This window comes from Mustela erminea, chromosome 13 (assembly GCF_009829155.1).
Source record: "Mustela erminea isolate mMusErm1 chromosome 13, mMusErm1.Pri, whole genome shotgun sequence".
In the NCBI taxonomy this organism is placed as follows: domain Eukaryota; kingdom Metazoa; phylum Chordata; class Mammalia; order Carnivora; family Mustelidae; genus Mustela; species Mustela erminea.
This window is the reverse complement of record NC_045626.1, coordinates 561306-575500: the sequence shown is the minus strand read 5'-3', so window position 1 is coordinate 575500 and position 14195 is coordinate 561306. Positions and strand designations below refer to the sequence as shown.

General features: G+C 64.0%; 1 protein-coding gene across 9 annotated transcripts in view; it reads left to right on the top strand.

The window, feature by feature from the left end:
- The window catches only part of NFATC1 (nuclear factor of activated T cells 1), a 92994-nt gene that overhangs the window by 19801 nt on the left and 58998 nt on the right, over positions 1–14195 (top strand). For all 9 annotated transcript variants that reach the window (XM_032309239.1, XM_032309244.1, XM_032309241.1 and 6 more), the window contains one exon: positions 6482–6641. In XM_032309239.1, the coding sequence (XP_032165130.1) occupies positions 6482–6641 (160 nt within the window). The remainder of the gene's footprint in view (positions 1–6481; positions 6642–14195) is intronic.

Genomic DNA, 14195 nt, shown 5'->3' with positions numbered 1-14195 from the left:
CGGAACGCCGTCCCCCAAAAGGCCCAGTCCGCCGTCTCGCTCCGTCATGCCTGTGCCCACCGTGCTCCTCCCTGAACGCCCCCACCCCTGCCGCGTCCACAGTCTGGGGGCGGGGGGTGGGCACGCAGCGAGGCAGGAACGAGGTTTGGACGCAGAGGCCCCCTCTCTCGGGTGAGGCTGGAGCCCCCCCCGGCCGGCGGCTCCCTCTCGGCGGCTCCGACTGTGTCTGGGCTCCTGGACAAAGGCTCCTTCTCTGTGTCTCACCGAGTCGCCCGCCCAGGTGAACGTAGGGACCATCTGGGTTTGTAGATCTGTGTGTGGGGAGAGGAGGGGCCCGCGTCTCTGGAGGGCAGAGGTGCGGCGGGCCGCGGCCCCGAGGTGTGGACGGGAAGCCCACCCCCACCCGTCTGGGCGCAGGGCAGCCCGCAGGCGGGACGCCGATGGGGGTCACGGGGTCATGGTGGCTTGGAGACGTGTCCTTGCAGTAGAGGTGCTGAGCGAGGGTGCCGTGGGGGTCCCAGAGCGGGATGACGGCCTCTGCCTCCTTGGAGGTCTCCTTGCCCGGATGGGGGCCCTGAAAGCAGGACACTGAGGGACCGCTGAGTCGTCAGAACCGTCCCTGCGCCGAGGCCGTGCTGTCCTCTCTCCCCGTGCTCTCGGTTTGTGGCTGATTATGAGTTGCGCTGGTGACGGGACAGACACGGGCCTGGCCGGGCCTCCGGGAGCTGAGGGAAGACAGACAGGGCCTCTCTGGGCTCCCCGCTTCTGAGCCCGCACAGGGGACCCGGGGAGGGGGCATGCAGGGCCAGAGGCCTCCTGGCAGGGTCATGGTATCCCAGGACGGGTCACAGGCCACGGAGAGGGCTGGGGGCGGGGGGGGGGGTGGGAAACGACCGCCGGCTGCAGGGTCTCCCCTTGTCACTCGGGAGCCTGCGGAGGGCGGCCTCCCTGGCCTCCGCGGGCCTTTCCTGCCTCCTCCTGGCTGCCGTGTTCCCCGCCGTCGGCCTGTCCTAGGTCCTGCTCAGTGTCACCTTTGGTGGCAGAGCAGAGGGGTCTGTGAGTGAGGCGACAGCCCAGAGGATCCAAGAGTTTCCAGGGCTCCTGGGAGGGACGTCCTCCGGGAGGTCTGTTCCCCACTCCTGGCCTGGCCGCCCCTTCACTGAAGGGAGAGTCTGCTCCTCCCTCGGGCGTTCTGAGGGAAGGCGGGAGGCGTCCTGGAGGGTGGGCCCCGCGGGGAGGATGAGCCCAGGGAGGGGTGCCTGCCCGCAGCCCCGGGAACTGCTTCTGGGTTGTTGGCCAAGGACTTGTCCTGGGCGGACCCACCTGTCCCCTCAGGACAGGACTCGGGGCCGGGCTCCAGGAAGGTCGACCTCCCGTGTGTGGGAGGCACTTTCTCAGCCCAGAGCTGGGGTTGGAGGTGGGTGGGCTCAGGCCACGCTCCTGTGTGGTCCAGGCACACCCCTGCCCCGCAGCCTCTGTGCCCAGAGCCCCTGCCTGAGGGCCTGAGAACCCGCGATAACTCCTGCTCAAAAGGAGAGGGAAACCAGAACAAACAAGGAGCAGTGAGCAGGCCTCTGGCCTCCAACCCTGAGAAAACGGTGGTGCTTCTCTGATAACATCACTTTCCTTCGGTTTCTAATGTCCTTCCTTTGGGCGGGTCTGAGTCTGCCGAGTGCCCAGTTTACAGTCTCGGCTACTTCAGGAAAATAGGACTCATGAAAGCCTTTATAGCTTTCCTCTGAGTGATGAGTCTGTGTGGGCCTGAGGGCTTGGAAACTTCAGAAGTGAAGGGATTTTACTCAAATTGTTGAGGCAGAAGGCTCGCCTCGCCTCTGGGCTCCAGCCGGGCAGGAAAGCTTCCCCCGAGATTCCGGGAACCAGCTGACTTGTGCACAGTTTTCAGACCCCGTGGCCATGGCATCCCAGGGAATCCCAGGAGGGCCGTCAGGCGCCGCGGCTCTAGGCGCTTTCCAGACTAGGCTCCTCACTGGCCGGCGAGGAGCAGGAGGAAGCAGGGCCTTGGAGACCGGGTTGTGTTTCCAGCTCTCCAAGTAACGTTCTCGGCCGTAGACACTGAAATTCTAGGAAAATGAGAAGCAGAGTGAGCCCTGGCAGCCCCCGGCTCAGTCAGCCGCAGCGGCCGAGGTGTTCGCTTTGCCCCGTCCATGACCACCACACTCCGCTTCCTACTGCAGAAAACCCCGTGGGCAACACTCAGCACAGGGTCCCCTGACTCACGGCACTTGTCCGCCCCCCCCCGACCCCCGCTGTCTCAGCACACGGCCTCGCCGTCCCGCTGTTGTCGTGCAGACAGACGCGCTGAGCGTCTTTCAAACTGGGGACTCGTGTTTGAGTCACGGGAGCGTGAGCCATCAGGCCCCCCACCCGGGCTGGAGTCCCACAGCCGCCCCTGTGGTGTCGCTTGGCGTGCTTGTCTGTCCTGGGAAGCCCTGTTTTGATTTGTTTTTTCTGGTTGGTGCTGAATCTGGGTGTTTGCCGGAATTCTGGCCTCAGGTTTTGGCAAAATGGCGTGTGCACTTCCCTCTGGAGGCAGACGTCTGGTGTCCCGCTCGGGCGCCCGTGGTCCCTGTTGAGATGGTGTAAATCGTTAAGTCCTGCCTCGGCCCCGTTAGCCACGGTCTCCCGGCTGCTGGCCAGGGCGGCCGCTGCGCCGTGGGACTGAGGCGAGGTGATGGCTGGGCCTGGGCGGGTGTCGTCAGATCACATTGGTTTGGGGCTCCAGGTGCAGACGGTCGCCCACGGCTCTGCGTTTCTCGCAGTGGCTGGGCCCCCGGGGTGCTGGGTCCCCCACGCAGAAACGCTGGAGGGAACCGCAGTCACCGCGCGGCGTCCGGCTTTGCCTACGAGCTGGTCACGGAGCGCCCGGGAGGGTCGGCCAGAAGGGCGTTGAGTTCAGCGTCCGGGCGAGGCATGGAGCAGGCAGCCCGCGGTGGCACACGGGGGGCCTTGCAGGGCACCGGGACAGCCGCTCCGGGGCTCCACCCTGGCCGGGCAACAGGGGCAGAACGCTAGGTGTTCTCTACTGCAGATCACAGCACGTCGGGGTCGAGGTCGTGCTTTCCTATGCGGAGGGAACACAGAGGTTCAGTAAAAGTTGAAAGGCTTTTCTCGTGGGAAATGGGCTGTGGCGGCGGCTCTGCGGGCAGGGCTGATTCAGACTGGGAGTGCGGGGCCCCTGCTCCCCACAGGAGGCCTCACCCACGCACAGAAGAGGCGCCCCAGCACACGGGGCGGGGTCAGCCGGGTCCCCCACCTGCAGGGCCCAGAACTCCCGGCGGAAGGGCAGGGTGGGCGGCTGGCGCGGGAGCCCCTACCCCAGGTGGGGAGTGATGCCTTGTCTGGAGCCGCACCCCGCAGGCCCTCAGGACTGACTCAGGGTGGGAGGCAGGGGCCCATGGGCGACCCTAGCTCAGTGGCCTCTTCTGGGGGCGGTGACAGTAGTAACGGGCACAGGGCTTGAACTTCTGTTTCCCAAGGACGAGGATGAGGATTTTAAAAATCAATTTATTTCTTCTATTATTTGGAGGGGGTGGAGGCAGAGGGAGAGACTGAAGGACCCTCCCGTGCTGACTGCAGACTCTGGCTGGGGCTCAATCTCACAACCAAAGATCCCCCGAGACGGCCAGGCCACAGGAACAGGCATTTCCAAAACTCTGGGATTTGTAAGAATTCCAGATTCACAGAAAGTTGCCGAGCTCCCCTCAGCTGCCATCCCCAAGCCCGTCTGCCGTGTGAGTGCCTGGAGCCTGGTGGGTTCTGGGGGACAAGAGGGCTCTTGGGTCTCTGCTTTGCTCCTCAGTAACCTTCCGTGCTGCTGAGCGAGGCGGCGTCATGGTCGTCTTCTTATGGGCGTGAGCCATTCCAGAATTCGGGGAAACCATGTGGCTTGTAGGGGCTGCTCGGCTTTTCCTGGAACAGATGCTTCTAGAAGAAAACCCGGGAGTGTGTCCATGGGACGTGCACCTTCATGGCTGCACACCTCCCAGAGGTCCCTCTGCGCCAGGCCCGGCGGCTGCACCTGGACCCGTTGGCTTTGGGGACAAGATGCGTTGGTGCCTCAAGTTAAGGCCGTTCGGCCGGCTCCTGTCGCCCCACCCAGTGCTCTTGCTGGGTCGCGTGCTGTGAGTGAGTGTTTCACACGGAGTTCCCAAGACCACGTCCCGCTGCCCGAGAAAGCATAAATCGTTACCTGTGAGACTCGCGTGCCCAGTGGGCCGGGAAGGGTGAGTACGGTCTGTGGCGGCGGGTGACCCTAAGGACGCTGGCAGTCAGCCGGGCAGGAGCCAGCTCTTGGGGCCGGGCCGGAGGTTTCGTGGCGCTTTGGAGGCATTGCCAAAGTCAGGGGGTGGTCTTCCTCCCGCGGCTCGCACCTGCGGAGAAGTGGCATCCGCGAGGTCACCAGGGGCCCCAGCGTCCCCGGCCGCCATCTGCAGACATGTGGGGAGCCTCGAGTGTGCGGCCTCTTGGACGGAGCCTGCGTCTGGGCTACAGCAGGGACCAGGAGGTGGTCCAGACCGCACTCGGGACCTTCCCCTCTCACAGCGGCCGGCGCGGTGCTGATCAGTGACAGCGGGACGGGTGTCATGATGTCGTGTCATTTTAACTAAACGCTCGGATGCTGGAGACGTCTTTAGTTTAAGGAAAAGCCGGGGTATCCAGTCCTCCGTGTCGTTTTGTCACAATGTGTCCCTTTCCCCATGAGAAGGCTCACGCATGTGCTCCCAGCTGTGGAGACGCAGGAGTGGGCACCCGTGGGCCACTGCAGACAGTGTCCGTGGTCTGCGGCCCGAGGTTTCCTGATCGCACTGACCGTGTGGCTTCTGGAAGAGCCACGTCACCTGCAGGGGCTCCGGGTACGCACCGCTCCGGGACGCTCGGCAGAAAGCCCGGAGCTGGGCTGAGACCGCAGCATCTACAGATGCTCCTCGAGGGGGGACGCGGGGCCGAGGCTGTAGGGTCCCCCCTTCTCTCCAGGCTCAGGCCTCGCCTCTCAGCCGCTGAATTCACTCGAACCGCCGCTTCCATCGCCTGTCACTGCCCCGTCGGGCCACACACAGGGTGTGCAGACTCCGTCCGAGGCCCGAGAGCCCGTCAGCGCCGCGGACGTCATCCTCTGTCATGTTCACGGCACGTGCCCGTCACCCAAACTTTCGGGACTGGTTGCCGCCCTCCCTTCGGCTCTTTCTCTCTCAGGAGGTGGATGGACCTAAGCTTTTCTGTCTTTGCCGTGGACGGCGGACAGTCTTGGCCGAGGCGGACAGCGTGCGTGAGATCGTGCAGCTGGGCCAGGGGCCGGGGGCGCTCCGACTGGCCGCGGTCGGGCGTCCCTGTGCCTGGTCTCTGACCGCCGTGCCCCTCCCGAGGCTCCCGAGGCCCTTCTCCTTCTGCGTGCAGGTGTCCCCGGAAGTCAGGCGAGTGGCCGATACCGCATCTGGGAAATGCCTGCGGCCGCACCGTGGCTTTCCCGTCGTCAGGAAGTCCCGTTTGGCGGCTCCGTGAGTCACTCAGGACCCTGGCGTTTCCCGTGGACTTCGGCCCTGTCCTGGGCAGATGCAGGTTCTCCACACACACGTGTCTTTGTCCCACTTTTAATTGATCGCGGCGCCGGGTCAGTTGCTCTAGGGATCCCTAAGGTTTGTCTACACAGTGAGAAACACGCCAACCAGACCCCAGGCCTCAGGTTTCATCTCATTGAAACCGAATCAGAGTGGGCATGGCAGGTGTAGACACGGGCTCTGGGGGGAGAGGCGGCCGCTGGGCCAGACCCTGGTCCTGTGGGGACATCGCGGTCTGCAGCTCCTTATGGCCGACTGTGACCGGTTTACAGGGTGAGGCCCAGAGGCCTCCTCTGTAGGGAGAGCAGGACCTGGGTGCAAGTGGCCGGGCGCCTCCTTTTGCAAAATCTCACGTTCATCGTCTGCGCCACTGTGCTTCCTGCGGGCTCGGCACACAGGCCCTGGCACCTGCCACACACCCTCCCTGTCCCCTCCCCTGTGCCAGGACGACGAACCAGCTCGCACAGCTGACAGTGTGCGGCGCCGTGGTTTCCCCGTGTCCTCGTGGTCTTGACTAGAATTGTCCTGTGTCGTGCACGGATTGTGGGCCTGAGGGGCTGTGGTCACACCGAGCAGAAAGGACCAGCCGAGTCCAGACCCTGAGGTCCTGCCCGCGGGGGCATTGGGGCCGGGCTCCCGGCTCTCAGGACAGGCTCGCTCTTTGGTGGTTTGGGAAAGGTCTTCAGTTCTGGAACCCGTCTGACAAGGAGGCTCATAACTAGTCTTGTTACCACGAGGGAAGGGTCATGCTCCAGAACGTTGTCCGGAAGACCAGACGGGCCGTGGCGTCATCATCCTTCCGTAGCCGGTGGCTCTACCTTGTCCTCGCTGACGGGGACGTTAATGGGGTGTGGTGCTGGGCCGCGCTCGGCGTCCTCTGTAACGCCCTGTGTGTTCCCTTTCAGCCCGTCACTCCCGGCCCTAGACTGGCAGCTGCCGTCGCGCTCGGGACCCTACGAGCTGAGGATCGAGGTGCAGCCCAAGCCCCACCACAGAGCCCACTACGAGACGGAGGGGAGCCGGGGGGCCGTGAAGGCATCAGCCGGAGGACACCCCAGCGTGCAGGTACCGGGGTCTTTCCCTGGGGGACGCGCCCGAGCCCAGAGGTGGGAGCAGCGGCTGGAGCGGCCCCCGTGGCAGCAGCCGGCGTGGCTTCTCCCGTTCTCAGCCAGGCGCGTGAGCTCTGTGGCGTGGGCCCCCATGGTCTGTGCTTCTCTGTGCGCGGTGGCGGAGTGCGGGGACCCCGTAGCTGCCGTCACCGACCCTTAGCTTTGTGTGAAAACGGGAAGCCTCTCCAGTGAGTCCCAAAGCCCGCAGGGGGCAGTCCGCGTGCCAGGCCGTGGTGGGTGGGGCCGTGGCCTGGGCCTCGTGTGGGCGGCTGAGGGTGTGCTGTTGCCGCGTCCGCACGCCACTGCCTGTCCCTTGTCTCCCCCGGGGCAGGCTGGTTCAGACGGGACGGGGCAGCTGGGAAACAGCCCGAGGGTCTGCCTCACGTCCCTGGTAGCGCGGGTGGGCGTGTGGATGGGGCACCTTCCGCCAGTCCCAGGAGACTCAGTCCTGGGGGTTTTTCCTTTTTTAAGGTGTTCTGGAATAGCAGTTTTAAAAGAAAATAAATAGAACCTTCAAACGAAGATGTTTTATTTTTGAGGAGGTTCCTGTTGTCAGAGGCCAGGAGGGCCGTCCACGTGCCGCACAGAGCTCGCTGCCCAGGGTCTCGCCCTCCCCTCCCCCCTCTGCTCAGCCGGGGGTGGCCGTCCGCCGCCCCGCATCCCAGGGGTCCCCTAACAGCCAGCCCCAAAGAGCACTGGCCGGCGTTTGCGGGAGCTCCGTGGACGCGCCCCCACCTTCGGCGTGGAAGGTCGATTTAAAGACTTCCTTCCTTGGAGAAGGTGGAGTTTTCTGGGTGTGGCCCCGGCCCAGGAGCGCTCTCTGCTCCACACAGACCGCGGGCCGGAGCTCCTGGAGCTCCTGGGCCGGCCCGTGGGCTGGTCCCGTCGGCTTCCCAGCGCGGCGTCTGTCCTTTTCCCGGCTTTGGGATTCCTCAAGCAGGACGCGGGAGGGAGAGAGGACCTGCCGACAATCTTTGACCCTCCTGTCCAGCCCACTGGTGGGACTCTCGGTGGCTATGTGCGACGGCTTTACTCTCCTGCCCAGAGCTCCAGGCGGGGGGCGGGGCAAGTTTGCCCCCCCATTCCCCCTGTTGACCCGTGGGTCCCAACCTGTCATTGGGGGAATGAGGCGGGTAGAAGGTGCTCAGCAGGGCACCTGTGTCTTTATTTTATGCCATTTAGATAAGAAGAAATCCTGCCAGGGATGGAGCCCCCGGCAAGAGAGCCGTCCGCCCAGGCGGCAGTCAGCAGCGTGGGGTTGGTGGGAGGGCGTGGGGCGGTGTTTGTGGCCGCGTGCTTGGTGCCAATTAGTACCTGCTTGCTTGGCCAGGGACCGTCCGCACGCGGCAGCCGGTTGGACGATTTCAGCCTCACCTCCCCGGAGGACGGAGGACAAACAATGCCGCGTTAGCCGAGCTCCGGAGCTGGTCACTTAACTCCCTTTCCCGCTGCTGCTGCTCGGAGCAGAGTGGCCGGTGCAGGTGCGGATAAGGCAGCTCCAGGAGAAGAGAGAATTGGGCAGCAGAGGAATAATGGCCATTTCTTGAAATTACAGCAGCAAGGGGCCTGGGTCCTGCCCGGGGGGAGCAGCCGCAAACATCACCTTTTGTGTTGAAATGCAAAGCTGGAGACTCCTTGGGGACCGCCTCTGGGCTCCCTTGAGCGAGGACTAGGGAAGGCGGCCCCTGGCCCTGGGGCTGCTGTTGCGCTCACACGCTACTGGACCCCCCACCCCCACCCAGGCCTCAGAATGGCGTTCATCTGTCAGTGTAGACCTTACGGAGAAATTAACAACTTGAAACAGTATTTAAAATACGTCACAAATTATTTCAGATTAAGTGAAGGCAAATGGAAGGGCCGGTTTGTGTTTAAAGGGGGTGAACCCCCCTCAACCTTGCATGTGAAATGCAAAAAGTAAATGGTGTCAGCACTTCCCCCGGGAAATTAGTACCCTGGCGCTTTCTGATGGACCCGCAGCAGAGTGAGTGTGTGTCCGTGCAGGGGTGAGGTAGATTGGTAATCTGCGGCTTTCTGATGGACCCGCAGCAGAGTGAGTGTGTGTCTGTGCAGGGGTGAGGTAGATTAGTAGTCTGCGGCTTTCTGATGGACCCGCAGCAGAGTGAGTGTGTGTCCGTGCAGGGGTGAGGTAGATTGGTAATCTGCGGCTTTCTGATGGACCCGCAGCAGAGTGAGTGTGTGTCTGTGCAGGGGTGAGGTAGATTAGTAGTCTGCGGCTTTCTGATGGACCTGCGGAGGAGTGAGTGTGTGTCTGTGCAGGGGTGAGGTAAGCAGTTAGGAAGAGGGGGCTTTGGGGGTTTGCTTTCTTTTTCAGTTGGTGGACCACAAATTGGATAAAAATAGAAATTGCGCACAATTACAAAACAAATGAAAATAGAAAAGCGTCCCGTTGCCGCGAAAGCACACTAACCACAAGTTTTATTCTGTGCTGAGCTATTTTCGCGTATCCTCTGACGCGGTCTCTGGCGCCACGCCCGCTGCCGCCTCTGCAGGAGCCGGGCCACGCCACGGGCAGTTCCTGGGAAGCCACGTAGCCCACCAGTTGCCCTGCGGCCGGTGGGTCTGCGGCAGGTGGGCTCTGGTCCGGACCGACGGAGGCCGTCGCAGGCACCGGGGAGCCCCATAGAAACGCGCGGTTCCCACCCCTGCCGCCGTTGACCAGACCGTCAACCCCGGGCGTCTCAGTCACAGCCGCCATTTTCTGCAGACGGAGGTGCTCCCGCTGGGCCCCAGAGGGAGGACCTGCTCCTTTTCCGGAGCGTCAGTGACCGCAGGAGGGAGCCGCCCAGCCCGCATCCAGGATGCACCGTGACACGCACGGCATCTTTCCCAGACACAGTCAGAGCAGGACTGCGGGGTGAGGAGGGCCTTTCCGTGTTCTTGTGGTCCCTCCGCGCTTGTGCGTGCGGCCCGAGAGCGTCTCAACGGGCGGGTGCTGGAGCCTGTGGGACCCCGGCCCGTGTCGTCTCTCCCGAGCTCCTGTGTTCATACCCACAGTTGGGAAGGGTGTTGGCCCGTGCTCCTGGGCCCTCCCAGGCTGCCCACCCTGCACCCCGGGTGCAGCCCAGGTGTCGCAAGCCCAGGAGGTCTGTCTGCGCCTGTCCAGGGGCCGGCAGCTTGGTGTGCCTGAGAGCAAGGCCTCCTGGGTTCTCAGAGGCCCGGCCCCTGGGTCCTGGGCGGGGAGGGCAGGCCTGCTATGGGCCTCCCCTTTTGAGGGGGGACAGTGGAGGGTGTGGGAAGGCCGGTCCTCCTCCACGGTGGCTGCTGACACGCCACAGCCTCGTGCCGCAGGGTCCCCTCGCCGGGGCCAACCGCATTGCCACCAACGCTCTGCTGGTTCTGGTTTCCCTGGGTCCCATCCCCAGAGCAGGATCCCCTGTTCCCACCAGCCCTGCAGGGGCCCAAGCAGCGACCTGGGGGACATTGCTGACCTCTGACCCAGGGTCAAACCGCCCAGCTCTGCTTACCGAGTCACCCAAACAAGTGCTCGACAGCGTCCAACCCACCTCACAGGAGGCGCATGTGTGTGAATAATTCAAAGGTCGCTGAAACCGGAAACCCAGGGACAGTCTTGTGAAGTTGGAAGCAGCACATCGGGTTCACAGCGTGTGCCGTCCGTTTGGCTCCCAGTCACGGTCAAGGGGCAGCGAGGCCCCTTCTGGTGATGATGGAATTGGCTGTGGACCCTCTGCGGGATGTTGGGGGGCCCCCCGGCCATGTGAGCAGCATGGGGGGGGGCTGTCACGTGAGTCCTGGCCGCAGGCGCAGGTGTGGTCAGGGGGGCTCTGGCCTCGGGTGCACGTAGGGTGGCTGTGCCCTGGGGTGCCAGTGTCTCCCTGGCACCTGGCTTCTCGGCTTACCTGGGCCCCCACAGAACATGGTATTTGCTGCCACGTCCAGGCAAAAGCCCCAAGGGAGGGCATGGACATAGCAAGGAAGCCGGCAGGGACCGGGCCACCATGGTGACTCACTGTTTCACGCAGCTCGTGGCCCCGGAGTGAGGGTTCCGGCGCCCCCGGAAACCGTCCCGGGGTTCGAAGGTGGGCGTGTGCACTCTCAGCTCGTTTCCATCACTCTGGGGTCTGGCCTACGGGTTCTTACTTGAGCCGTCCTAGTGAGCATTGCCTCCTACTCGCAGGACTGGGCTGTTCACCCGGAAAGCCAGGATTCCCACAGAGGACAGACAGACGGGTGTTCCCGGACGACGTTCGTGCCTGATGGCAAACGTGCGGGGGTGTCTGAGTGTGAGCATCAGGATCCCCAGATCCCACGGCCGCCCAGCAGCCGAGAACCACACCAAGGGAGATAAAATGCAGGTCTGACCCCCGCCCCGTGGCCAGCGTGGCCGGCCTGCGCAGGACGTGGACTCGTGTCTCACAGGGCTGCCCTCCCCTTGCCGCTGCGTCCAAGCAGTGGGTCTGCCAAGCACACAAGCTTCTGCCGGAGCCCCTGCGCCCCCCACGCTGCGGGGCCACGACCGGTGCACCTGCCCAGCCCCATGTGCAGAGAGCCGTCTGCGTTTATGGCCAGCAAGGACTTGTCCCTCGACGGAAAGCCCGAGGGGCTTCCTGGGGCCATGGAGAGAGATACTCCACTCTGCGCGCCCTTCTAACATTGTGGCGTCCAGCAGACCAAACGTGGTGTTTGTGCGGGAGCACGCGGGGTCGTGGCAACGGCTTGTGACACAGGCAGGTCCCTAACTGTGGGTTTTAAACAACTGTGTGCGTTTCGTCATTTAGCAGAGCTGGTGGAAGTGTGGCTCGGGTTTTCCTTGCGGCCCCAGATGCCCCCTTGTGAGTAAAGTCCGTGAGTCACGAAGCAGCGGATGCCACCAGCAACCCTCTGATTTGAGGCTCCGGCCTCCTCATTCAGGGCTGTCCAGACTTCAGAATAAGGTGGTTCCAGGCTCAGAAGCTCTGCCGCTGGCCCGCGATCGTGCCCGGTGTTCTAATGAGCACTGGCGGGTTCCTGCCGTCCTCGAAGGGACCGTTTCAACACACAGGCGGTGTCTGTGCTCACTGTGGCCAAGCGTCCGAAACGTCAGGTCAGGTGCGGGCGGCATGGGGGTCAGGCGGTTCCACTGGGACAGTGGTGAAGAGCAGGTGTCCTTAATAAAAACATCAGAGCGGGGAAACCCACGCTCCCAGCTGTCCCTCTCCAGGGTCGCTGAGCCACAGGGCCAGGGGCCCACAGGGCCAGACCGGCCGGGAAGTCTCTGTCCCATGTGCTCCGAGGCTAGGCCTCCTTCCCGCCGGCTGGCCCTCCGCGTGGGCGCCCGGAACAGCCGGGTGTTTGGCCTGTGAGCCGAGCTCTCCCCCTGAGGAGGAAACACTGAGTGTCGTCCCCGCGGGGCCTCACTGAGTACAGGCCGGCGTGGGGAGAGCTGCCGCCCCGACGCGGCCTCGTGCTTGCAGAAAGGCAGGGACATGATGTACCGGCCGTGGGCGACAGCTCTGTGGGACCCCGTCTCCTGCACGTGGGTCCTGGGAGCCGACATGGGCCGGGGACGGTGACCCCCTTTCCAGGCGCTCCGGTTTTCACCCTTTGTCTGGCTGTGCCTTCCGAAGGCTGCCGTGTCTTTGCGGAGAGTCTCCAGATGAAGGACGCTTCTTCCTGCGCTGCAGAGCACTGGCCGCCGGCTCTGCACCAGTGGGGGCGGTCTCCCCGCGCTGGGCTCCCCCGGGCCCCCGTCCTCCGGGAGAACACTGGGCTCTTGTCTGTGACAGGGCACTCTGCTCTGTGTCAGCACAGACCCCTCTCGGCCCGCCCGTGGGCCCGTCTGTGCCGAGGCGGGATGCACAGCCGTGCCTTGACCAGCCCCCGTGGCACTGGCTGCCAGGAGAGGTGCCAGCCGGCCACAGGCCAACGGCCCACCTGCTGTCTGCGTGCCGCGGCCGTCAGCCTTCCTGCCGGGGCCCTGCCTCCACGGTCCCCTGGGTCCCTGAGGGCTAACACCAAGGCCAGCCATGGCTTCTGGAAGGTTCACCTGCAGCTGCAGCTCTGTCCACACCTCCTCCTCGTACCATAGTGACAGTTAAACTGACCAGGTGTTGTCCTGCCAGGACTCCTAGGCGCTTCCCTGAGGAAGAAGAGGGTCCGGGAGCACAGCCTCGGGGGCCTCTGACCGACCCCACGTGCAGGTCCCGAGGCAGAAGGAGGTCAGGGGAGGTAACAGACGCGAGCTTTGTGCGACCAGGGCTGCGTGGTGGGTGCTCCCCCCGTTCAAGCCCACGTACCGTGGACGTCTGTGTGGCAAGCGGGAGGGAGACTTTGAGCATCCGGTGAGTGAGCTCTGTAGGGACGCCACCTCGTGGGACCGGGCATTCCCGCGTATCCGGGTCTCTGGGGGCAGGTCCCCGGAGCTCCTGGGAGCCCTGGATGTGTCCCTGTGGGAGCCCCACACCTGTGCCGAGTCACACCTGCCACATGGTGGCTGGGGCTTTCCTCGAGGATAGATGTTTCTAGAAGTTTGCTGTCTCTCCCCTGCGGCCAGGTTCCCGGGTTGCCTTGGGGTCTGGAATCACCGAAGGTGTGTTTGCCGCTGTGGTTCACCTTAGTGTTTCCTCATGGTTTCTGGGGCCCTTTGGCACTGTTTCTAGATCATTTTTTTCTCAGCAGAAAGTCGGGGCTTCTCAGCATGTTTTTAATTAGAAATGCTAAATGTAGTGTTTCCATGCAAAACATTCTTTGCTCCGAAGTTAATGTAACTTCTTTTCCGTGGCTTCCACGTGTCTGTGTGGTCCCCCATCGTCCGCAGCACCCCGCACACCAGCTCCGTGGCGCGTCTGAAGATGCACCGTCCGTGCGCAGGGTCAGCCCGCAGGGGTCGGGCCGGCTGGCCCGTGAGGGCGGTCCGGGAGCTCTGCTCCTGCCGTGGGACAGGACCCCTGCGTGCCATGAGCCAGCGGGCAGCGGGTCCACGTGTCTGCTGCCTGCAGGGAGCTGTCCCGCCATGGCCACAGCTAGTGGTGCTCCCCAGCTCCCCGCACCGGTCTGGCCTCTGCCCATCGCCCTCTGCTTCAGTGGGAGCCGGTCTGTAGAGTCTCCGCTCGGCCCTCGTGGCCTGTAGCACTTAGGGCACTGCCGTGGCATGGCCGCTCTGGCATCGGGGCTCCTGCCCATTTCCCTGAGCTCGGAGGGGAGGGCCACACTGGATAGGAGCCTGACCCGTCCCTGACGCACAGACGTGCCCGTTGAGGGGCAGGGGCTGCAGAGGGAAGGACCCGCCCGCGCGGACGTGCTCCGCTGCCTTCCTCGGTTCTCCCACGCGTCGTCCGGCTCCTCTTGTCGGCGGGCGTAGGTCTGCGGTCTTGACGACGCAGGGGGCGAGCGGCGGGCTCTCCTGGGCCCCCACGTCACATGCGCCGGGTCCCTGACCGCTGGGAACATGAGATTCTGCGTCCTGGCAGGTTCGCTTTGCCAGGGCCAGAGAAGGAGGCCTACGCGGCTCTGCAGCCCCAGGACTCACGCGTTCGGGTAAGTTTGCCGGCAG